This window comes from Pseudophryne corroboree, chromosome 2 (assembly GCF_028390025.1).
Source record: "Pseudophryne corroboree isolate aPseCor3 chromosome 2, aPseCor3.hap2, whole genome shotgun sequence".
Classification (NCBI taxonomy): domain Eukaryota; kingdom Metazoa; phylum Chordata; class Amphibia; order Anura; family Myobatrachidae; genus Pseudophryne; species Pseudophryne corroboree.
In genome coordinates, this window is record NC_086445.1 from 471,642,676 (window position 1) to 471,669,995 (window position 27,320).

The following is a 27,320-nucleotide window of genomic DNA, read 5'->3' on the forward strand; positions in this document are numbered from 1 at the left end:
CCCTGACTGTTCTTCAGCAACATGGTTGGCTCCTAAACTTGCCAAAATCACAGTTGATCCCGACAACGCGGTTGTCGTTTTTGGGAATGATATTGGACACAGAACTATAGAGAGTCTTTCTTCCAGTGGAAAAGGCTCTGGAACTTCAGAGTCTGGTCAAACAAATTCTGAAACCAGCAAGAGTGTCAATCCATCAATGCATTCGGTTGCTGGGGAAGATGGTTGCGGCCTACGAGGCCATTCAGTTTGGCAGGTTCCATGCCAGAGTGTTCCAGTGGGACCTGTTGGACAAGTGGTCCGGGTCCCACCTACACATGCACCGGAGGATAATCCTGTCATCCAAGACCAGGGTTTCACTCCTGTAGTGGCTGCACAGCTCTCACCTCCTAGAGGGGCGCAGGTTTGGGATACAGGACTGGATCCTAGTGACCACGGATGCAAGCCTCCGAGGCTGGGGGGCAGTCACAATGGGAGTAAACTTCCAAGGAAGATGGTCAAGTCAGGAAACTTGTCTACACATAAATGTTCTGGAGTTAAGGGCCATTTACAACGGCCTTCTGCAAGCGGAACATCTTCTTCGAGATCTGCCTGTATTGATCCAGTTGGACAATGTGACAGCAGTAGCGTACATAAACCGTCAGGGCGGAACGAAAAGCAGAGCGGCGATGGCAGAAGCCACAAGGATTTTCCGCTGGGCGGAAAAACATACAATCGCTCTGTCAGCGATATTCATTCCAGGAGTGGACAACTGGGAAGCAGACTTCCTCAGCAGACACGATTGCCATCCAGGAGAGTGGGACCTCCACCAAGAAGTCTTCGCAGAGGTGACAAGTCATTGGGGAGTTCCTCAAATAGACATAATGGCATCTTGTCTCAACAAGAAGCTTCAGAGATATTGTTCCAGGTCAAGGGACCCTCAAGCAATTGCAGTGGATGCTCTGGTGACACCGTGGGTGTTTCAGTCGGTGTATGTATTCCCTCCACTTCCTCTCATCCCAAAAGTTCTAAAGATCATAAGAAGAACAAAGATCCGGGCGATCCTCATTGTCCCAGACTGGCCAAGGAGGGCCTGGTATCCAGGTCTTCAGGAATTACTCATAGGAGATCCCTGGCCTCTTCCTCTGCATGAGGACCTGTTACAACAGGGGCCGTGCGTGTATCAGGACTTACCGCGGCTGCGTTTGACGGCATGGCGGTTGAGCGCAAAATCCTAGCCCATAAGGCTATTCCCAGTGAAGTCATTCCCACACTTATTCGGGCCAGAAAAGGGTTAACGTCTAAACTTTACCACCGTATTTGGAGATTATATGTTTCTTGGTGTGAATCCAAGGGGGCTCCTACGGAAGAGTTTCGCCTAGGACGTTTTCTCCATTTTCTACAAGCAGGTGTGGATGCGTGCCTAAAATTGGGTTCAATTAAGGTACACATTTCAGCCTTATCGGTTTTCTTTCAGAAACAATTGGCCTCCCTTCCAGAAGTTCAGACTTTCGTGAAAGGCGTGTTGCACATCCAACCTCCATTTGTGCCTCCAGTGGCACCATGGGATCTTAATGTGGTGTTGCAGTTCCTTCAATCACATTGGTTTGAACCTGTACGGAAGGTGGAGTTGAAATTCCTCACTTGGAAAGTGGTCATCTTGTTGGCCTTGGCATCTGCAAGGCGGGTGTCTGAGTTAGCGGCCTTGTCTCACAAGAGCCCTTATTTGATCTTCCATGAAGATAGAGCTGAATTGAGGACACGTCAGCAATTTTTACCGAAGGTGGTTTCCTCTTTCCACATAAACCAACCTATTGTGGTACCTGTGGCTACTGACGCCTTCGCTGAATCAAAATCTCTGGATGTGGTCAGAGTTTTGAAGATTTATGTCACCAGAACGGCTCAGATTAGGAAAACAGAGGCTCTGTTTGTCCTGTATGCTCCCAACAAGATTGGGTGTCCTTCCAAGCAGACCATTGCACGCTGCATCTGTAACACGATTCAGCATGCTCATTCCACGGCTGGATTGCCGTTACCGGAATCAGTGAAGGCCCATTCTAGTAGAAGGGTGGACTCATCCTGGGCGGCTGCCCGGGGGGGTCTCGGCATTGTAACTTTGCCGAGCAGCTACTTGGTCGGGGCAAACACATTTGCAAAGTTCTACAAGTTTGACACCTTAGCCGATGAAGACCTCAGGTCCGGTCAATCGGTGCTGCAGAGTCATCCGCACTCTCCCGCCCATTTTAGAGCTTTGGTATAACTCCATGGTTCTATGGTAACCCCAGCATCCTCTAGGACGTATGAGAAAATAGGATTTTAATACCTAACGGTAAATCCTTTTCTCTTAGTCCGTAGAGGATGCTGGGCGCCTGTCCCAGTGCGTACTGTATCTGCAGTTATTAGTTGTGGTTACACATGTTGTGTTACGTTTATTGCCAGCATGTTGCTGCAAATTGTTCATGCCGTTGGCTTGTGTTCTGTTGTATGCCACGTTGTTCGGCATGCTTGAGGTGTGAGCTGGTATGAATCTTACCTTAGTTTAACAATAAATCCTTTCCTTGAAGTGTCCGTCTCCCTGGGCACAGTTCCTATAACTGGAGTCTGGAGGAGGGGCATAGAGGAAGGAGCCAGTTCACATCCTTTCAAAGTCTTAAAGTGCCCATGTCTCCTGCGGATCCCGTCTATACCCCATGGTTCTATGGTGACCCCAGCATCCTCTACGGACTAAGAGAAATGGATTTACCGGTAGGTATTAAAATCCTACTTTTTCATATTATAATGTAACTTCCTCATATATTGAAATTTCCCCATTTAAAAAAAAAATTATATTTCAAATATTATACTATAGGGTAATGGTTATCACTTCTGAGCAGATCATATCACTAATTCAATTCAACTATTTAATTGTACTTAATTTAAACAGAAAATGTATCTCATTCTTAATTTGCAATTTCAGGATATCAGTAGATCCAAGATAGATATCTTGTCCTTATCATTTAAAACAACACTATGTTCTCAATCTTCTTATATTTCTATCAAATCATATCTATAATAACATTTTTGTTTTAAACATCTCAGAATTCTTGTTTTGAGTGAATTTCTCCTGATTAAGGTCACACATTTGTGTTAGTCTACAAAACAAAGTAGATCCTCTTCAAAGTACTGCATTAAAAATTGTCATACTACTATACCTATACTAAAGATTGTCATATACAATTCAGATTTGAGAACAAAACAACTATATAAAAATATAGTAAAAATGTATTGTTATGTATTCCAAGTTAACAAAATGTATGAATTTTGTCTCAGACTATTTTTTTTTACTTACTACTGATTATATTCCATCTTCCCTGTAACATATATTAATGCTTACCAAAACTATCTGTTCCTAATTGTAATGTGCAACTGAATATTCTTGCATTACATAAATAACTGATGATGATAATAATAATAATAATAATAATAATAATAATATATTTTATACATGTCCTTGTAACTAAACAAAACTCTAATATTTTAATCAGTTTCTGACAATACAGTATTTATAAATAAGTTTCCAAAAATTCCAAAATATATAAAACCAATTATTCTATTAGTATTACTTTTATATAGATGTTTTCTAAAATATTAGAATTTAAAGAAATAATACAAAATATGAGTTAATTATTGGCAAAATATGAGTTAATTATTGTATATTGCCAAATCATTAGTATCTTTGACAATATTCTATCCCTTTCAATTCCCTGTAAACATGTTCTGAAATGTTTAAAATTATTATTTTCATTAATCTGTCATTTTCTAAACCAGACTATACAGTAAAATATATAATTTAATTGCTAATCTGTGGTCACATCTGTATATACAGTGTCATATACATGTAATCTGGCTTTGTAAACACTGGCTTTGAAAATTGATTACAATACAGTTTCCATCAAAACTTTCAGGGACAATAATAATACTAATAATAATAATAATAATATTATTAAAAAAAAAACAATAAATAGATAAAACATTGATATTAAAAAAATCATCTGTTAGTAAATGTGCATTTTAGCCCTGGTAACACAACAAAGATTTAGATTGTTTTTCATCAATAAAAATGGAGTAAATTGACCTTTAGAAAATATGCCCCATAGCACAGGCGGATTTAGATCTCATGGGGCCCTAAGCAAGACATTGATTTGGGGCACCCCTTCCTTAAACAATCCTAATTGTGCCCCTTCCCCACCACCAATTGTAGCAGACAGGTCCCGCTCCTTATGCCAGCCTCAAGTTAGTGTGTGCTCCCCAATCTGCCCCACGCTGATTATAGCAGGTGGATAGCAGTTGTACTAGTGTATTTATTATTATTTATTACTAGTTATTTATAAAGTGCACACATATTCTGCATCGCTTTACAGAGAACATTTGGTCATTCACATCAGTCCCCTTCCCAGTGGAGCTTACAATCTATATTCCCTACCACTTGTACACATTCACGCTAGAGTTAATTTTGTCGGGAGCCAATTAACCTATCAGTATATTTTTGGATTGTGGGAGGAACCCGGAGGACCCGATGGAAGCCCATACAAGTACGGAAAGAATATAAAAACTCCACACAGCAGATGTTAGACACTGTACCTAACATTACACTGTCCACTGTCCCCCCCCCTTCCCCCACTCCCGCCTGATTGAAATTTGAAGTACTATAGGTGGATGTTATATAAAATAAAAAATACTTTATTACAGTAATGTCCCCCCCACCCCACACCGCTCCTCTCTCTAAGCATCTGACATCATACACATGTGTGTCATGATTGGTCACATGTACAGTACTGCAGGACTGTAGACACAGGCATGCGGTGGAGTTGGCCCCCGACAGCTGGCTAATCACTGACAGCCTTGACAGCCTGCTGGTACTATTTAGCCAGACCAGCTCTCAGACAATTTCGGTGAAGCTTGTTGTCCGACGGAAATGCCCTTTACACAGGTTTGTTGGCTGCCCTTTGGGACCAGCAGGGCTCTGTGGGACCAACAGGGCCCTAAGCAACTGCTTTGGTTGCCTTGTGGTAAATCTTCCACTGCCCCATAGTCTCTGATATTCCCCTGAAGTTAAAAAGTACTCTTACCATGCGTCTCCACCCTATAGGTGAGGTTGAAAAATTATATCTCAAAAGAAGGGCAGTCACAGGATTAAGGTGTACAGTATCTTCTTTGACATATCATGATTTGTTATAGATACCAACGCACTAGTTTCACTAAACATATTTTCACATCCACTATTTTTATTTTTCCATTCAACTATAACCAGTTTTATTTATGGGATCTGATCAGGATCCTGACGGTCAAAATATTGACGCCGGAATCCCAACACTGATCTGAATGCAGATGCCGTCATCCCAAATGAGTGACTGCTGGCCCTCCGGAGAGGTAACCTGCGGGGGTGGGGAGGCTAGGTTTAGGCTGTGGGGGGAGGGTTAGGATTAGGCTGTGGGACGTGGTGGTTAGGTTTAGGCACCCCCGGGGAGGGTTAGGCTGCGGAGTGTGGGTTAGGTTTAGTCTGCGGGGAGGGGTGCTAGGGTTAGGCAGTGGGTGGGGGGAGCGTTAGGTTTATGCTGCAGTAAGGGAGGGTTAGGGTGTGAGTGGTAGCATGCTGACCCGACCCGGATGGTATTCTGACCGCCGGCATTCCCACAGCCAGCGTTTTAGCCCCAACCCGTATTTATAAACAGCTAAAACCCATTAAGTAATCCTAATTTTCTCTAATTCAACCTATTCTTAATTATTCCTCTGCAGTTTATTTAATATAATCCAAATATTAGCTTCTAAACTCTTCTAAACTGTATTTATTTTTAACAGTGTACTATCAGAACTATTTTTCCCTTTTTCAAAGTAAAAATAAATCCTGTATTATATTTTTTTGCTCCTTCCTCATTTTTATAACCAAAGTTTTCTGCTTACACTGACCGTAAAACTGACGCTTCTGTTTTCTCATTAAAATAATAGCTTAAAATAAAACTAAGCATTATCTTTCCCTTAAACACAAAGCAAAAAACTTTGTTCTTCACTTTTTTTTCCAACATACAAAATAATGACTCTATATCACCTCACCAAGATTTTTCTAGTTATTTACTAACACTAGAATATGTAACTTTAGATATTTTTACACGAGTACAGGCCAAACCTTAAATAAATACAAACATTTTTTTAACCTTCTTCCAGTGAAAGAACCACAGTGTAGTTTCTAATTAATTTATTCTTTGATCTTTACCTTCCTTTGCTCTTTCTACTAATTACTTTATCTATATTGATTTGCTATCAACCATTTACATATTACTCCAATCTTGGCAGAATCTTTACCATGTATTCTGCAAATGACTGTACAACACAATATCATAAGTTTTTGTTATTAGTTTGTTTCTTAGGGGACACATTTTCATTAAGTATTTGCAGCATTTCTCCCAAAAACATCTGGTTAAGTATCACCTCAATGTACCACGGTCCCTAACCCACTACATGCTAAATACACTTTCAAAACCCAAAATGATAATACTTACTCCCTTAAACTGGAGGATTTAAGCTAACCCTTGATATACATGTCAAAATAACTTTCTCTTTTTCAAATTACATTCGTAGTGCCAGGCTCCTTTTCCTTAGGCTTGATTAATAAAGGACACCTTCAAGAACTATTTTGCAACCCTTTTTTCATTTATGAATATTTTCTGCTTAGAGTCACACTCTTTCTTTTTCCTTTTTTTTTTTGGGCTCACCTATTAAGGTCACACTGATCACCTGTCTGATGTGCTCCAGCTTTACGCTGGCCCGTACCTGTACAGGTAACAGAGGTGTACTGTACCTCACCACCTCGAGACTCCTTCTCTTTAAAGTGTATCAGAAGAAACTTCATAGTCTTAATCACAGTCTTTTATTCCAAGGCACACACAGCAAGTCATGAACTCAGCTTGACAGTGTAGTATATATAATGGGTGCAAGCTGTGTGGTGCACGTGGGACCCTGGGTCCACACTGCACACCCTTCACCCATATTACTCAATATTTACCTCTCCAGAATCCCGCACCAGCAGCTGCAGCTCTGCAAAAAAAGGTGGAGCTTCATGGGAGTATCTTAATATTGCTCTGCAGCTTGATGTTATCAGATGCAAGTTAGGTGATTTTATTACAACATAGTTACATGATGTCTTTGAGCAATGTTATTTCAATTGTGTTAAAAGATCTTCCTTCTATATCTTAAAAGAAGTTACTCTTTCTTTGGTCTACAGACGCAGTTATTATTTACATTTTCCAAAGTCATACTCATGTGATTGTCACACCTTAAACAAAGTCCTGTGGTTTCTAACAAAGTTTACGCTGACACCTGTTTTTGTGGATAAGCAGAATTCCTCCGATAAACTGCTCCTAATATATTTGAAATTGTTCCCCCTTTTTTATGCAAAAGTCTTGCAAAATATTAAAGGGACTTAATTTTCATATGACACATTGCAATTCATTTGTCAAGTTAAAGTTATAGTTCATAGTTTATATGCAATACTGTATATCATAGTCAACTGTAAATGCTTAACAGTATAACATCTAGGAGCCACAACAGCTCGGCTGCAAAACTGTAGGCCACACAAGCGCTCCGAATGAGACATCTGTCCTTGGTTGCAACACTCACTACTAAACTGCATCTGATAGCAACATCAGCACAAAAACTATTTGTCAGGAACTTTATGGATTGGGTTTTTATAGTCAAGCAGCTGCACGCAAACATGAGATCGCCTTGCACAATGACAAATGTTGGCTCAAATGATATAAAGCACACTGCCGTTGTACTTTGGAGCAGTGGAAACGCGTTCTCTGGAATGACAAATCACACTTCATCTGGCAGTCTGATGGACAAATTCTTATCTGCCAGATGCCAGGAGAGTGCTCACTGCCTGAAGTCCACTGTAAGTTTTGATGGAGGAGGAACACTGATCTGGGACTGTTTTTAATTGTTTGGCTTGGGGCCAAAGTCTTGATGCTACAGCATACTATGACGTTCTATTCATGCTCTTCTAACTTTATGGTAACAATTTGGAGAAGGCCCTTGCCTTTTTCAGCATGACAATGCACCTTGTGCACAAAGGGCCTGATTCAGAAGTGGACACACTGCTGATGTTTGCGGATCTGAGTAATTTTTTTTGGCCTGCGTATGTGTCAGAGTCGCACTGCACATGCAGAAACCTAGATTACCAATGGCACTCGCAGTGATGACTTAGGGGGAGATGTACTAAGTAGTGAACAGAGTGGAGAAGTCAGCCAGTGGAGAAGTTGTCCATGGCAACCAATCAGCTGCTCTGTATAATTTTATTATATGCAAATTATAAATGTTACTTCAATGCTGATTGGTTGCCATGGACAACTTCTCCACTGGCTCACTTCTCCAATCTTTTCACTAGTACATGTCCCCTTTAGATACAGAGAAGGAGATATATTATAGCATTACATTTGAAGGTGCTATAGCACTTCCTGCTTTGCCTCTTTACCGAAGTCAAGCAAGAAGCAACACCGATGATATGTGCTAATATCTCATTTGCCGAAATGGGGGAGTGAAAACTCCCTCCCCTGGCTATCCCTGCCAGCACCACAGTGCATCAGCCAAGTGCTGTATCTCTCCTCTTGGATGGCTCCACTGGACATGCGCAAGATCTCCCATGCAGCCTGGAGCCCGGCAGCCACTATAGTAGCTGTGAATGGGACGACACCTGCAGCTGACGAAATCGATAGTTGCAAGTGTCAGAACGTCAGTGCCACTGACCATTCATACAGTGTCCTGCACATTGGCAAGCTAGCTTTAATGACAGTGGAGCATCAAGGCCTTAACTAGCTGTGTGCCAGTGGTGCCTGGCACACAGCACATATGCACTGTGGTCACAGAACCGCCGGCAAATCCCAGACATTAAAGATTACAGCTGTTTATTAGCAGAGAAGAGACATGTGGCTTTCTGACACCCATATGTTCGCCATATTCTTGGGTTCCTAATTGATACCTTTCTGCCATCCTTGACCTTGGATAATAAGCTTTCCTTTAGCAGATAAAATGTGTAGCATAAAATATATTTTAGGGAATATAAATCTATTATGGCACACCTGACATCTAGAGCCATCTGGATCATAACGTGTATATTGATTTATACATCTTTATTTTTGTATTTAGATAAGTTTTTACTGCAGAGATGTAATTTACAAAATTGTCATCTAAGGTGGTGTCATAACGAATACAGTTTTTTTTACTATAAATAACCTAAACTCATATTTTAATGCCTAGGACCTAATGAAACATTGTCCCGCAATTGCGACTGAAAACAGAACAGCAAAGTACATTTGCTAATAAAAGGCACAACTGTAACTGTAAAGCAGCAATTATCTTAGAATGCATGCAGATTATCAACAGTAGTATATGTGCCTGGTTTATGCACTAACGTCCAATCAGATCCCCCTGACCAGGAAATAGCAGAAAGGATGGCTCTGTATGCAGAGATTGGCGATTATATAGTGCTCACTGAGGAACTTCAGTTAATTTCATAGCACTATGAAGTTTAATACGCGATGTCTCCTGGGGTAGATGGGCACTTCCAACACACAGCAGCCAGGAAAACTGCACACTAGTCAATGGTTTTTGGGCAATCTAGGCGTGGCTAGGTTTATTGTGCATTATAAACCCCCCCCCCCCCCCATAAAATTAATTCCTAGCCCATCTGGTCACTAACTAAGCATAATAGATTCCCTCTCTGAAAGTGGTAGGATCTGATGCCCCTACCACAAACACAGACATATGCACAGTACTTAACGGTCACTAAATCAAAGTGTCTCATCACAGGCCTGCTGCCTGTTTCCCCAAGTAGTGAGAACCTGAGCCAAGCCCTGACACAGCTTATATCAGTCTCTTACAGGTACTAATTAGCCTGCTCTCAAGCTGAAGGCCTAAAAACCAGAAATGGGATTTATGGGTTGAGCCGTCTTTTCTCTCTCACACCTATACCCCAGGACTCATATCTGACTTTTACTAAAAGACCAAACTTTGCTCCTCTCTCAAAGTGCTAGGACCTAATTCCCCTACCACAAACACAGACATATGCACAGTACTTACAGTCACTAAATCACAGTGTCTCATCACAGTCAGGCTGCCTATTTCCCCAGGTAGTGAGGACCTGAGCCAAATCTGACATTTCCTGGGGGGTTTAAATTACATAGGTAAAAACCTGGGGCAAACATATCTCCTGTTTATCACTTTACCAGTGGTTTTATCACAGTGTCTGTTTTGAGTGACCACTTCTAGAAAGCCAATTGCAAGGGCACACAAAAGTCATGTGATGTTGGGGGTCACAGACTGCCAAAATCACAGCCTTCAAGAAATGGAAACTGTCGGGCGAGGAGGAGAGCTTGCGTTTGCAGGGAAAATGTAACTGCATCAGGGAATGTCCATCTGCCTGTGGCAACCTGCGATGTAATGTCAAGCAAGTGGTTAAAATAAAATATAGACTTTTGAATTGCACTGTAAATACCTGTCAGATTTTGCCATAATTGGTTGAACGGTTGTTGATTGCATTTTAGGCATTTGTATTATTTTACCCTTTGTATATTTTTTTTCTGTTTTTAATGATTAAAGTTGTAAAAAAAAAAAAACACTGCATGACCCAATAGAGTTTCCCAGCAACATATGTTTATAAAACATCTGATTGCAAACATTAAGATTGGAGATATGAAATTAAAAGGGAGTGACCCTGTACATATTACAGTGCGAGATCTCAACACCTATGAGAGTCAGCACGCAGATCTCAGAATAGAAAGGCAGTGATACCCTCAAAAATCAGCACCCGTAATGAGGGGATAGTGGTCAATGTCAGGATCCCGGCGCCGGCATTCCGAGAAGTGTCGAGATTCCATCATCTGTATTTCGAATGCTGGGATCCTTACTGGGTCCTGTAATGAGCACTAATACAAGATAACAGATAAGAGGTTATCTGCTATTCCTAACAAGCTGCAACTTGGTATAATTAACTGATACCCAAGCATGTCAAAACCAGTGTACGTTAATAATTAAATAGATATTTGTCGGAGCTAGAAATATAATTTTACCCGACAAGTTTATATAAATGGGCTCAGCTAATTTGTAAGAAAACGAATGAGGAATAAAGGGATATGTGTAAAAAGAAAAACAGTGACATTTGGGAGAAATGTTGCACTATATTATAGAGTGAGCAACAAACAAAAAAGATTAGGCGCCAATTAATTCCCATTATAACTCATATCATTATCCTTCCAGAATAACTGTAACATTTATTAAAAATATATTGTCAACAAGATGTTATCAAGCAGTTTATATAGTAAGATACTTAGGCTGACTAATGATACAGGTCTATTGAGTTCAAATTTTCACAATCTCTAATTGTGTTGATCCAACAGAAGGCAGAATCCCTAGTGTGACAGTTGCAAATGTAGCTTCACAGGAAAGAAAAATGAAATTCCTCCTTGACCCAAAATTGTCAATTAGACAAATTCCCTGTACTAATCACCCTCATGTATTCTATTCAGTAAAACTATAGATCCTACTGATTATAAAAAATACATTAAATCTGTTGTTATATTCTGTTAAATCTCCCATGATCACCATGGACAGTAAGGAATTTCACATCATAACCACTCTTACAGCAAATAATCCCTATTTATGGTTCTAAAACCATTTTTAGTTGATGAACCCATGTCCTCTGTGTGGTACTTGGTACAAAAATGTAAAAAAAAAACATCCACTACATTGTATTTCTTTTCTTATAGCAGAAGATGAATGAATATCGCCTTTCACCGTATTGAATATTTACCATGTAAAACAGATTATAGTGTACAAGGATAATCCAGGTCAAAACCATAGTCTGACGTCTGTCAACAAGGTCTTCAAGGCCACCGATGATTCATTTCCTTTATCTGTTCATGTTTACTCTAAATAAGCAGATATTTGACATTGCTGTAGGGGTAAATTACATGCCAGCCTTGGCTACAGCTATGTCTTGCATTATCTTGTGCTTATACTTTGTATTCTGTAATGGAATAGCAATGTGTTTGTGGAGTGGCCTGCAACTTATGTGCCTAGGCAATTATTGACCTCTGTGTGTGCTGAACTACAGAAACTGAATTGTGTTGTCAATGTACTGTTTTGCTTTTACAATAATATATTTATACTGAAATCTTAAAGGGAAACAATCATAAAACAGAGTCTCTTCTGTAATTTGGAATACTGAGATGTTATCAATGGCAATATATTTTGGAAACTAATAATAATTACTCTGTCAGCTGAGAGATGCATGCCGGCAGCAGTAGGCAGTGATTTCCTGCTTTACTGGCCAGTTGGGGACCCTACTGCCAGGGGCGTTGCCAGAACTTTTTGGGCCCCATAGCAATATTTTGAAGTGGCCCCTGTCCCAGTGCTTCTAGGGAGACACTTCTCTGCAGCAGTTGCTAATTTTATGCCTTATAATAGTTCCCCATTTCTTTTTCTGAGCCATAGTAGAGCCTTATTTAATGTTATGCCCCATAGTAGTGCAATAGTTTCTTTTATGAATCGTAGTACAGGTTGAGTATCCCTTATCCAAAATGCTTGGGACCAGAGGTATTTTGGATAACGGATTTTTCCGTATTTTGGAATAATTAGATACCATAATGAGATATCATGGTGATGGGACCTAAATCTAAGCACAGAATGCATTTATGTTTCATATACACCTTATACACACAGCCTGAATGTAATTTTTGCCAATATTTTTTATAACTTTGTGCATTAAACAAAGTGTGTGTACAGTCACACAATACATTTATGTTTCATATACACCTTGTATATACAGCCTGAAGGTCATTTAATACAATATTATTAATAACTTTGTGTATTAAACAAAGTTTGTGTAAACTGAGCCATCAAAAAACAAAGATTTCACTATCTCACTCTCACTCAAAAAAGTCCGTATTTCGGAATATTCCGTATTTCGGAATATATGGATATGGGATACTCAACCTGTAGTGCTTAAGTACGCCCTATGTCACATTTCAGAGCTGACAGTATACATTATGCTGCACAGTAACCCCAATTCACATTATGATATATAGTGCTCCCTGTTCAAATTGTGCCTGATTACAGTGCCCCGGTTCATATTATATAATATAAAAAAAAAGCCCTCCAGTTCATTTTATACCACACTACAATGAGCAAGTCCATGGGCATACCTAGATATATTGCAGGCCCCAAGGAAAAAGTTTGAAATGACCCCTACATACCACCCAATGGCGAAAAATTTATGTAACATGTAATTTTGACAGGGAAGGTGGGCCCCTCTCAGCTCTGGGCCCCATAGCAGCTGCACTGCCTGCACCTATGGTAGCTACGCCCTTGTCTACTGCTCATATATGACCCGGGAATTATTGTCAAAAAGTCTACAGTTCCAGTTATAATGTAGACATAGGATGGCATGACTGATGGTAGCGCTCACCTTTTGTTCTCTGAACAAGGGCAGCAATGAAGCCACTTCTCTCCAGGAAAAACATCAGGGACAGACTGATTTTCTGCAAAAGGTACAGGGATTGAACTGCTGAGGACTGGGGTAAAGTAATATTTTCTCTGATGAATCCCCTTTCAGATTGTTTGGGACATCTGGAAAAACGCTTGTCCGGAGGAAAGGTGAGCGGTACCATCAGTCCTGTGTCGTGCCAACAGTAAAGCATCCTGAGACCGTTCATGTGTGGTGCTGCTTCTCAGCCAAGGGGGTGGGCTTCACTCACATTTTGTCTAAGAACACAGCCATAAATAAAGAATGGTGCCAAAACATCCTCCACAAGCAACTTCTCCCAACCATCCAAGAACAGTTTGGTGATGAACAATGCATTTTCCAGCATGATGGAGCACCTTGCCATAAGACAAAAGTGGTAACTAAGTGGTTGGGGGAACAAAATATCGAAATTTTGGGTCCATGCCCAAGAAACTCCCCAGACCTTAATCCCATTAAGAACTTGTGGTCAATCCTCAAGAGGCGGTTGGACAAATAAAAATCCACTAATTCTGACAAACTCCTAGGCAAGAATGGGCGTCCATCAGTCAGTATGTGGCCAAGAAGTTGATTGACAGCATGCCAGGGCGATTTGCAGAGGTCTTGAAAAATAAGGGTCAACACTGCAAATATTGACTCTTTGCATAAACTTAATGTAATTGTCAATAAAATCCTTTGACACTTCTTAAATGCTTGTAATTTTACTTCAGTATACCATAGTAACATCTGACAAAAAGGTCTAAAAACACAGAAGCAGCAAACTTTGTGAAAACCAATACTTGTGTCATTCTCAAAACTTTTGGCCCCGGCTGTACTGTCTGTGTGGGGTATAATATAGTGTTAGGGGCACTATTGTGTCAGTGTTAGTCTTTTCCTGCAGGGCCACGCCCATATCAGTAAGGCCACACCCCCTACAGCAAGGTCATGCCCCTTTTGGGGGTGCACACCTCTGGCGCACACAAATATTTTATTTTAATGTAGTCTATAGAGGGTGGGGTACATTTTTGTAGTGTTCGCACTGGATGCCAAAGTGGCTAAAACAGCCCTGCACATATGATACTTATATATGGTGTTATGATTATTTAACAGCATAATTATTTATGATTATTTAACAGCACGTGGCAATGTGTTAAGATGTTTTTGATTTAAACAAAGGGAGGAAATAAATTATTTCATTATATAATTATGACTCGCAGGACCTAATGTAAATGCATGTCTGTAACATATCCATTGAAGCATCAAATTAATTTCCTGAAGGTTCCTTTCCCAGAGTGCCAATTGTTTTCCAGTTCATGCTTTAATCATGTTGTCCTGGGCCTTAGCTTCACCTGCTGCAAATGTCACATTTGATGCATGGTCAGTCTGACAGCTGACACTACTGTTAAGCGAGTTATGGTTAAGTAGATAACATAATTACTTGGTGTTAAAACAACATGCATTCCTCGAGCTTTTGCTTTCATCTACTTGTACTACAATGCTGTATTGTTTGACTTTAGTCACGCAGATCGGATAGTTAATTGATCTCACATGATCTATCTCGTCTTTGTTAAACAGGAAAGTAGTTATTGAAAGTGACAGAAAATTTGTACTTTTGTAGTTAATTCAGTTAGTAATTCTGGAAGCACATATTTGTCATAAATGGGTTCCAATGTATGGACAGACAATATCTGGGTCAACAGTCCTTAGGTCAACCCCATATGGTCGACAGGCATTAGGTCAACACTAACAAAAGGTCAACACTGGAAAAGGTCGACAGGTACAAAAGGTTGACAGGTTCAAATGTTTGACACACATATGGTCGACACATGTTGAGACAGCTTTTTTCCTTTTGCATTTTTTACACCTTTTCATACTTTATCATCCACGTGGACTCACCCTACAGCTCACTCCCCTCATGCCTCACACTGCTCCCATCACAGCTCACATTCCCCCATCCACCTCACTGCTCACTCCCCCCCAGCTCACACTGTCTCCATCATACATCACTGCTCATCCTGCAGCTCACCTACCCCCAAAACCTAATGCTGCTCCTTCCATGTCCTATACTGCTCCCATCACACCTCAAACAGCTGCCCTCATGCCTCATAGCTTCCCATGGCCTTAACTGATACCAGCACCTCAAATAATTTCTCACAGTACCCTAATTTATTCCAGTACCTCAATCCCCCCCCCCCACCACCACCACCACCACCACCACCACCACCACCACACACACAGGTACTTTATTCTATTTCTAGGCTCACATGCACACACCACACATGCTTTTCCCTCCACTTCTTCTTAACTCATAGGCAGGAGAGAAAGTCTTTCTGACTGCGACCCCCCTCTGACAGCAGTACTGTTCAGTCCCTTGTAGCCCGCACCCATGATCAGACGTTAACTTCCCTCTCCTCTTCACCCAGGATAATACTCTTCTAATGGACCTGACTCCTGATGTAACAGTAACCCATAAAGCTTGTAAGAGGAGCAGCCTGGGAGGCAGTTACATGCCTTCCCTCACCAATCCTTGGACCACGTTGGCTTATTTTCATGTGAGGCATGGAGCTTCAGCTCCACCCACCCCATTGTTAATCTGGCCCTAGAGAAGATAGTTCATATTATATGTTAAAGAACAACAAAACTAAAACACACTGGTGAATTGAAGTCAGATACAGTACTATATTGTAGTGGCATTTCTATGTGCTTTTTTCTTTGAAAATATTGTAACACTAGAATGATAGGCATATAATTGCACCAATAGATGATTTCAGCAGACATTACCGACACTGATATTTGCAGCTCGACAATTCAAGCTGATTATTAGGCTGACCATATTATCCCTTTAACCTGGGACACATTAATTACACAGGTTCTGTAGCTGGCTGACTACAAGCCTGCATTTCACCTGGTTTTAATCAGCCACAGAACCTGTGTAATTCATGAGTGTCCCAGGTTAAAGGGATAGTATGGTCAGCCTAGATTAATAAAATGAAACGAGTAGGTGTTTCCATTCAGTAGTATAGTACAAGAAGACTGTGTACCATACATTTCTTATATACAGTAGTTACTTCATACTTGCCTACCTGACCCTCTCCATGAGGGAGAAAATGCTCTGTTCCTGGACTTTCCTGGTAATGTATGATTGCCATCACCTGTGGTGAGCTAGGTAATTGATAAGAAAGGTGTTTCACCACAGGTGATGGCAATCATACATTACCAGGAAAGTCCAGGAACAGAGCATTTTCTTCCTCATGGAGAGGGTCAGGTAGGCAAGTATGAGTTACTTTAGGCTCTTTCAGTAGTTTCCACACAATCAGCAATTAATAATGTTAATGCTAATAAATAGAATGTTTCCCTCTAATTGGCTATTTATTGAATTCTGGAGGTGGAAGCTGAAATTGTTTAATATTTACATATAGAAAAATGAGTAATGACATAATATACAGAGATTTGAAGTGTTGAAACTTGACATATCGGGGGTCATTCCGAGATGATCGCTCGCTACGGATTTTCACATCGCAGCGATTATGGCATAACAGGGCTAATCTGTGTGTGCAGGCACGTCGTACAAGTACAAAGAGCATAGTGTTTTTTTCTAGCGACGCTTCCAGTCGCACTGGCGGACACAAGGAGATTGACAGGAAGGAGGAGTTTATGGGTGTCAACTAACCGTTTTCTGGGAGTGTTTGGAAAAACGCAGGCGTGTCCAGGCATTTGCAGGGCGCGTATCTAAGGTCAATACCGGGACCTTCGTCGCAGCAATCATTGCACAGGATAAGTAACTACAGGGCTGGTCTTGTTCTGCACAAAATGTGTTTGCTGCCACTCGGCTGCACAGGCGTTCGCACTCCTGCAAAGCGAAAATACACTCCCCCGTGGGCTACGACTATGCGTTTGCAAGGCTGCTAAAAGTAGCTAGCGAGCGATCAACTCGGAATGAGGGCCATTGTGCAGTAGGTCGACAAGACTTATGTTGACAATGTCTAGGTCGACAGTAAGTAGGTCAACATGGTTTCTAGGTCGACAGGGACTGTAGGTCGACATGTACTAGGTCGACCTTTTGAGTTTTTCACATTTTTTTTATTTTTTTAACGATTTCATACTTTACGATCCACGTGGACTACAATTGGGAACGGTAACCTTGCCCGAAGCATGGTGAGCGAAGTGAGCCATGTGAGGGGACGCGGTGCACTAATTGGGGTTCCCCGTCACTCTACGAAGAAAACTACACCAAAAGAATAAAAAAAACTCATGTCGACCCATTTTCATGTCGACCTAGAGTCCCTGTCGACCTAGAAACCATGTTGACCTACTTACTGCCGACCAATAGTGGTCGACCTAGACACTGTCAACCTAAGTCTATTCTACCTAACATACCACACCCTAATAACAATACTATTATTATTATTATTATTATTATTATTATTATTAAAATTCTATAAATGTAGTGCAAATAAATGAGTTGCAGCTACTTTAGATTGAATTTTCAAATGGTTAATATATGTTATAATAAAGTCAGTATTGCCATACCAACTCTACAATAATTGTAGAAGTGCCACTGGTAGCAGATGTGAATATAAGATTTTGATGTAGTGCAATGGTTTATCTGTGTGTGATTTGAGAGCACCTACAGTACAGTAGAACGTATGGTTTGGTAGAAATTAGGTATCTAACCACACATCCCCAAAAAGCTGATTTGTACGTTATTAGTACTTAGGTTAAAAGTTAGGTGGGCGGTCCTGGCATTGACCCTGGGTTAATTAAAAAGACAGTCAGTCATCAGGGACTTGGTCATGACATCACTATGAGGGGCTTGGGTGGGAGTGAACAATAGTTAATAAGGGTATGGGAGCATACTGCTCTCAGTGGTCTATTTACTAAGCCTCGGAGAGAGCTATAGTGGACAGAGATAAAGTACCAGCCAATCAGCTGTCATTTTTCAAACACAGCCTGTAACATGGCAATTAGGAGCTGATTGGGTGTCACTTTATTTCCGTCCACTTTATCTCTCTTCAAGGTTTTAGTAAATAGATGACTTAGTTAGACTTTAGGGATGAATTCTAAGTTGAAGCCTGGACCTGAATTTCTTGCCATGACTAAGTTTAGTGTAATTCTTATTTTGAAATTGCAACACACATTTGTCTGCGTAATCTTTAGCCCTTTCTACTTTATATTTTTTTCTGTAACTAAGCATTGTACTCCCTTTATGTAAATAAAGTGTTCTTTTATTACTCTATTTTCATAAATGCTCCAGAACCCAGTCTTTGAAGACTCTATTAGATCACTGGTATCCGGACTCCAGGTCGACAACAAAAAGGTCGACACACCTTAGGTCGACGCCAATTGGTCGACACACCTTAGGTCGACATGGACAAAAGGTCAACATGGACAAAAAGTCGACAGGAACATGGTCGACATAGAAAACGGTCGACATGAGTTTTTCACAATTTTTTTCTTTTTTGGAACCTTTCATACTTAACGATCCACGTGGACTACGATTGGAACGGTAATCTGTGCCGAGCGAAGCGGAGCGAAGGCACCATGCACGAAGCATGGTGAGCGAAGCGAGCCATGCGAGGGGACGCAGTGCACTAATTGGGGTACCCGGTCACTCTACGAAGAAAACGACACCAAAAAACCCATAAAAAACTCATGTCGACCTTTTTCCATGTCGACCTTGTTCCTGTCAACCTTTTGTCCATGTCGACCTAAGGTGTGTCGACCAATTGGTGGCGACCTAAGGTGTGTCGACCTTTTTTTTGTCGACCTGGAGTCCCAGACCCAGATCACTATGGTTACGCTAATACTATAATTTATTGCTCGAAGCAGGAGGAAACCAACTACCTGAGAGCTAATTTGGGTCGCAGAAACTGCACAAGTGTATAGAGCAGTGGTTCTCAAACTCGGTCCTCAGGACCCCACACGGTGCATGTTTTGCAGGTAACCCAGCAAGTTGACAGGTGTATTCATTATTCACTGACACATTTTAAAAGGTCCACAGGTGGAGCAAATTATTTCACTTGTGATTCTGTGAGGAGACCTGCAAAACATGCACTGTGTGGGGTCCTGAGGACCGAGTTTGAGAACCTGTGGTATAGAGTATTAGGGGACCTGTGGATGTTTTGTAATTTCCACTGGTGGAGGCAGTATTGAGATGTATGGTATAACAGGTAGAGTGGTAGAATATTCATTGTGAGTATTATATTCGACTCTGCGCACATCAGGACTTGGGAATCTGCCCAGTCACCGAGTGAAGGGTCAAGATTTGCCTCCAGTGGATGTTGGGAGGTATGAGTTATTAGCTGTGATCTAGTCAGTTCCAACTAGGGATACCCATTGGGGTCCCTGATATACATATTTGTATTATGATCAAATTGCACTGCCAACATTGATATTTTTGATCTAAAACAATAATTTGGTCAACTTGATGACCAGTTGGGCATGCTAGGGCAGTACAGTAGGAGCATGCACTTTTGTAAAACACACATAGGCGGATCCACGAAGGGGGGCACACGGGCCCGTGAACCAACCCCCCTCCCCCCCTGTTGTTTCTGACTTTTTTCAAAAGGAGAACAGCAGCAGCTACTGCTATTTCCGATGTCAGATTTGATAAAAGAGCCGGCAGGCACTAGGACCCGCCGCAGATCTAACAGCAATTCCGTGTGGTAACCAATCAGAGTCCAGCCCAGGCGCGGGGTTCAAATGCCTGCATCGAGTAAGACTGTTACTTATGACGGCGCAGAAGGCTTCATTAACCCTCACTGCACCGCACAATAATCCCAGCACTTCCTCCTCCACCTCCTTTACCACCATGCTAGGTGCAGTCACACTCAGCTCAGCTTTGAGAAGGCGGCCCGTGTGATTGTGACAGGGCTGTCCTGCAGATGTCTTATGCTGCTTGTTGGAGATCCAGCTGGCTGCTTCTGCTAATCAAAGATGGGCAGTTCGTGTCCTGCAGTCTGAGTCTCAGTGCAGTGCCCAAAACAAGGTATGCTGCACCTGCCACCACCAACTAAAAACTTTAATAATTATATTGTGCTGGGGTACCTTCCAGGCTCCCATAATTAATGGAACAGGTGACCAACATTTCAAGGCCCAATCAGCCTTTTCATCAGGATGAAACATTGGCAATAAACCAGGACGTGCTCCTACAGCCAATCATTACCTGATGGCGTATTCTGTGAGGCCACGCCCCCTGTGATGCCACTCCCCTTATCTGGGAGCACGCGTGCCTTAGGTGCATGTAAATATAACTATTACCGTTCCCATATCATGGTGCCCCCCCTTTAATTTTCTTCTGGATCCGCCCCTGAAAACACACCTTGGAGATGCGGCCTAGTTAGATTTGGGAAGGGATTCTTTTTGGACACGATTCCACCAGGGACATCATCCTTTGTAGACCAGGCTGGGGCTGCATATTTGTTTTATTTTTTATTTTAAAAATGTAATGATATTGAAGTAAATCATCATCCATAGCATGTATGTAATATGACCATACAATTACCTATCTGTAAGCAGGTATGTGTAACTGAAAATACACGGCAAACAAAATAGATTTATGCCTAAATTTGGGAAACAAAATAGAAATTAACTCTAAATGAGGACCTTAGGGCCTGGACAAACCTTGTTACAATGCAAGGAGTGCAAATACAAAGATTTTTATTATTTTTTGCATGCCGGGTAAATACTGTCTGCTTTGCATGTAGCCCATAAACGCTGGATTGCTTTATTACTTAGCCACAGATTCATTTATTAACTGGTAGAAAGCAGGTGCAGAATTACACAGGGCTAGACAGTATGCAGCTTGTACAGGATGCAGCATCTCCTGGTGCAGCCAGGAACGTATGGGGATAATGTAGGTTAATGCAGCCTACACCTATGTGCACATATACACAGTGGTGGGATGTGTAATATATAGGAAGTGACACAGCGGGTCTTAGCTGTATTGCTGTATTTTACCGTGTCCGGTGTAGGAGGCTCGCGGGCACGTCATGCACTATATCATGCACGCTCAGTTGTGGAATCAGTTTTTCTTCTTGAAAATTTCTGAAATTTAGGATTGTAAATTTAATTACAAGGAATAAAAGTAACACTAGTGCAGTGGAAGCTCAGTTATAATCACGTAATTAGATAGATAGATAGATAGATAGATAGATAGATAGATAGATAGATAGATAGAGCGATCATTTTAACTGTTTGCTTTACATTTCAGAGAGAGAAAAAGGGTGGACTTCTCAAACTACTGGCTGGAGCCTCTGCAAAAAAGAAATCCCGCTCTCCTCCATCCATCTCACCAACCCATGATCACCAAGCTATGGTGGAAGGAGTAATACACGGAGCTGTGGGACTGGAGTTTTCCATCACCAGCCATGGGAGAGCAGGCTCATGTCCCATTGAGAGTGAAATGCAAGGAGCAATGGGAATGCATCCATTACATAGAAAAACTGGCTCTTTAGATCTAAATTTTTCAGTTCCATCCCCAGTAAGACAGCCTGCTTGTGCAATGCTAGCTGTACGTCCGGAGCCCAAATCCCTGTCCCGAGAAAGGTAAGATTTTATTCATACCTGGAAATGTGTCTGTGAAATATATTGAGTAAAAGGCCAACACATATCATGTGCATTCATTGGTTACCAAGCCTTGCCCAGAAGTTGCTGGTTAACATGCCATGCCCAGGAATCGCTGGTTAGCATGCCATGCCCGGGAATCGCTGGTTAGCATGCCATGCCCGGGAATCGCTGGTTAGCATGCCTTGCCCAGGAGTCACTGGTTAGCATGCCATGCCCAGGAATCGCTAGTTAGCATGCCATGCCCAGGAATCGCTGGTTAGCATGCCATGCCCGGGAATCGCTGGTTAGCATGCCTTGCCCAGGAGTCACTGGTAAGCATGCCTTGCCCAGGAATCGCTGGTTAGCATGCCATGCCCAGGAGTCACTGGTTAGCATCCCATGCCCAGGAATCGCTGGTTAGCATGCCATGCCCAGGAGTCACTGGTTAGAATTGCCATGCCAAAGGTCGCTGCTTAGTATGCCATGCCCAGCAGTCGCTGGTTGGCATGCCATGCCCAGGAATCGCTGGTTAGCATTTCATGCCCAGGAGTCACTGATTAGCATGCCATGCCCGAGAATCGCTGATTAACATGCCATGCCCAAGAATGGCTGGTTAGCATGCCATGCCCGGGAGTCATTGGTTAGCATGCCCAGGAGATGTGTGCTGTAAACAAGGTAAGTACACATTCCTGTACATCAGGTATGCTATACATACATAAGACCTGAGTCAGATATGTATGCTAAATCATTTGTAGCTGTGAGTCCAAGTGGCTGCGTACAAAGACACAACATTGCTCACAGATCATTCGATTATAGAATGTTTGAGTAGGTCTACAGTATGGCCATGCAGCAAGGTCGGAGGAAGCGAGAGACCGGAGCCACTGTTACCACGTACAGGCGCAGATGTAGGTTGAGATGCACAAAAAAGGTTGTGACAAGTCTGCATTTTTGCCACCACACCAAACATTACTTGACTGTCAATCAATTTGCAAATATATCCTGTCTGCAGCTGCCGCTGCAAGACATTGTGGCATATGTGCAGTGCAATTTAGACGGATGCGCAGTGAAAACATCTGGGTTGGCCTCCATCTCTGAATCTGACCTGTAGACAGATGTCTCCATTTTCTTGGTCTCTGAATGAATGACCGTCTGGTCACTTCACAGACACATTGCAGTGCAGCACCACTTACCTAACTCCCCAATTGATGCAAGCCCACTCATATGGCAATTAGGGTCATAAATAAGGTTTTCTATGCATAGCATGTACATTGTACAAACTAAACTCATTACAGTGCTTTACAATTTGCTGAAAGTGTCTGCTAACGGCTAATAAAGAATAACTGATTGCATGGATCAGCTATCAGTCCCTGCTGGCCACACTTGTCAGCAGCAGAAGTATTTACAGATTATTACAATGTGTAGAAAGAGTAAGTAATCATTCAGTCTAAGGTCCATTTTTGTCACTACTAGTTAACCCATCAGCATGTTTTTTGATGCTGTGAGGATTATTCATTAAACATACACAATCTAAACAGTGAGGCACCTGATAAAGAAAGAACCCATGAACCCAGGGCTGCGAGGTGCTAAAGCATACCACCCAACTTTGTGGCTCCTGAATGTAGTATGTGTCTAAAAAGGGGGCTTGGTTTCACGAGAATGCATCAATCATGAGCCACGCCTGTATACTGATGGCCTTGCCCCTAGCCCCTGTGACAGGAACCTTACACTTTAGCATGCTGGTAGCCGCCCATTGCAGGACATGGGTACCCATCATGCTGACCAGGCCCCCAGCAGCTGTGACAGCAACAGAGCCGGCCATAGGCATAGGCAAACTAGGCAATTGCCTAGGGCATTTGATATGCCTAGGGGCATCAGCAGCTTCTGCTGATTAAAATGATATGCGGCATGCCTATATTCTGTGTGTAGCATTTCATATGCAGATACAGCCACAGTCTCACACAGTATATAGGCATGCTGCATATCACTTTAATCAGAAGAAGCTGCTTGTGCATCCTAGCCACATAGCAATGCAAATAAGATGCATTTTCATAAATAAAATGTGCCCGACGTTAACATTGAGGCAAGATTTATGATGACACATCTGTATTCAAGCAGAGGCAGAGGTCACAGTGTTCATAGCAGTGTGAGTGCTGTGTGCAAGTGAGAGGGTTGGTTGTGCAGTAGTGTTCGGAATATGTGTAAGGAGCATTATGTGTGTCATGTAAAAATGCATTACTAATGTGCAACATATGTGTAAGGGGCACTATGTGTGTCATTATGTGTATAAGGGCATTAATAATGTGCGGCATATGTGTAACAGGGTACTACTGTATGTGTGTCATTATGTGTATAGGGGCACTAATAATGTGCAGCAAATGTGTAGGGGGCACTATGTTTGTCATTATGTGTATAAGGGCATAAATAATGTGCGGCATATGTGTAAGGGACATTACGTGTAAAAGGACATTAATAAAGGTTGTCATAATGTGTAAGGCGCATTATGTTTATAAGGACATTAATAATGTGTCTCATATGTGTAAGGGACATCACTGTGTGGCATTATGTGTATAAGGTGCTCTACTGTGTGGCGTTGTGTATAGAAAGGGCACTACTGTGTCGTCTAATGTGAATAAAGAGCAATAGGGTGTGATGTAATGTGAATAAGGGGCTCTACTGTGAGGAGTAACGTTTATAAGGTAAAGTGATACTACTGTGGGATGTAATATGAATTATGGATGCTATCGCATGATCAAATGTGAATAAAGTTGCAGTACTGTTTGGCGTAATTGGAATTGGGGTTACTATTGTGTGGCCATGCCCCTTGCCAGCAAAAACACACCCCTTTTTGGGCTGTGTGCCAAATGTACGAACTGTTCCTATTTAAAATATAGGGGGTACAAACCCCAAAATAAGGACTGCTATGGATGAGGGGTGATGGTGCTGGGAAAGAGGTGCAAGGTCAGAGGCGAAACTAGCGGTGGTGCTAGGGGGCACCAGCAAAAATCTTGCCTAAGGCATCATATTGGCTAGGGCCGGCTCTGGACAGCAATTTAATTGCGGTCACAACTGTGTACGACCCCCTGCCTTCGCAGCCCAGCTGCGAAGGCAGGTGGATCGTCACCATTATTTCCGTCGCCGCCCGCCCCGCAAATGCCTCTATCTGTCAATCACATATCAGATTTACGTGAGCCACATCTTCTAGATACCAATCAGGCTGAGTCAATTTTATCCATAAATTCATAGGATGGGAAAGTAAGAGATCTTCCCACTCTGTAACCTAAGGTAGAAATGTTATTTTGGATAATAAATAATATTTGTAGGTAACTTCCTAAATTAATATGAAATTCTGCACCAGTGTGACAGCCGCCCTTCTAAGTGGATTGTTTCCAGGTACACAATATGATAATTCAGCCTACTAATATGGCCAAAAGAGAGTACTTTTCTTTCCTCCATTACTACCTACATTGTTTGGAAAAAACAAAAGAAATATGCCCTTCTGTGAGAGAACTGTATTGTTTTTTCAATGTAAGCAGTGGGAGAAGTGGCATACTGTTTTGTTTCGATCTGTGTATACAGTATATATACACACATGTATTTATATACCTAAAGTGTTTGTATAGGTATATAAGTACAGTTAACAAAGAAAGACTGGGACTAAAAATAGGCCATGGAATTTAAAAGACACAGGCCACCGGGAACCGGTCAAGATCCTGGCGGTTGGTAACCTGGCAGTCAAAATACAGATGCCGGAATCCCGAATGCCGGCACCGCAAACCCAAATACGGAAATAATCCTGGGATGGAATCCAGATCGCTGGGATCCCAAATGAGTTTTTGCCGGGTCGCCAGACAGGTCAGTTGTGGTGGGAAGTAAGTTAGGTTAGGCTGTGGGGGGAGGGTTAGGCTGCGGAGAGGGGGGTTAGGTTTAGGCTGCGGGGACTCGGGGTTAGGGTTAGGCACCCCTATAAAGGGTAAGAGTTAGGCGGATTAGGATCAGGCTGAGGGAAGGGGGGGTTAGGTTTAGGCACCACCAGTGAGGGTTATGGTTAAGATGGTGGTGGTGGCGGCGGGAGGGGTGGGGATTAGGTTTGGGCTGAGGTAAGGGAGGGTTAGGGTAAGGTAAGTATACTTACCAGTCTCTGTCAGGATTCTCAACATCGAGATGCCATGATATTTTGACCGCCGGCATTTCCATCCCAACTCGGCCCACCTCGTGTCAACATCCTGCTCCTGGCATAGACTCCTCCCCTTACAATTCCTGACTCCTCCTACTTCCTAGTCTAGCTCTTACAAATATAATTCACATTAGAACAACATACAAGTGTACATTATTCTCTGTATTAAAATACACACAACAGAGCTCATCCTGCAGGGGATTAAAATATGCCATAGTCCAACATTTGGTATTTGGTTGGTTCTATTAGGTAAAATAGGCACTTCATTGGTGTAGGTCACGCAAAGAAAAGGGAAGGCATTTTTTAAATTGACCAAGCCCTGGCTTAGCAGTTGTAGAGGATGTAGAGGATTAGATAGTGTTCACTGTAGGACTTTTTAAGAGCTGAACAGAGGAGTATACATCTGTGCACACCAAAGCAGAGCCGAAATTACACATTTTGGTGCCCTATGTACATAAAGAGCATTGGTACCATCCTCCATAATTAATGCAGGGACAGATGAAAAAATAAGGTGTAGTCTCGCTGGTAAGGGGCGTGACCAATCAGTAGTACCCCCCCCCCCAATTCAAATAAAGCAAAACAGTAGTGCCCTTAGTCAAATTACACAGCACAGTAGTGTCCCTTATTCACGTTAGGTCACACAGTAGAGCCCCTTATATACATTATGACACACAGTAGTAGTGGCCCTTATATATTATGACCCCCCTGCATCCGCTCACCTCCCCCTGTGTCCCCCCAGCAGCTTCTCGCCTCCCCCTGTCTGCCAACAGTAGGTATGGGTGCAGGACCGCCAGCTGAACACTAGCAGGCAGCCATGAAGAGACACTGCCGGTGGCATTTTTAATCTGGTGCTTTGCAAATCAGTATAATACTGTAAATATAATGTGCACCCACATCAGTATAATAAAAAAAATATTATGTAAACAAAAATGATATCTATCTATCTATCTCTATCTATCTATCTATCTATCTATCTATCTATCTATCTATCTATCTATCTACACACTGACTGAGCTACTGAGACAAATCCAATCCACAAAAGTAATGGTTACCAAATAGAATTAGACCAGAAGATGTGTGCTAATCGGATGATAG

The 27,320-nt window shown here is 42.0% G+C and overlaps 1 protein-coding gene across 4 annotated transcripts in view; it reads left to right on the top strand.

The window, feature by feature from the left end:
* Positions 1–27,320, top strand: part of SH3RF3 (SH3 domain containing ring finger 3) — an 868,906-nt gene that overhangs the window by 809,420 nt on the left and 32,166 nt on the right. For 3 of the 4 annotated variants that reach the window (XM_063953826.1, XM_063953827.1, XM_063953828.1), the window contains one exon: positions 21,717–22,051. In XM_063953826.1, coding sequence (XP_063809896.1) covers positions 21,717–22,051 — 335 coding nt within the window. Of the gene's footprint in view, positions 1–13,618; positions 13,740–21,716; positions 22,052–27,320 lie in introns of those variants that run through there. The other variant, XM_063953829.1, reaches the window with a different exon arrangement.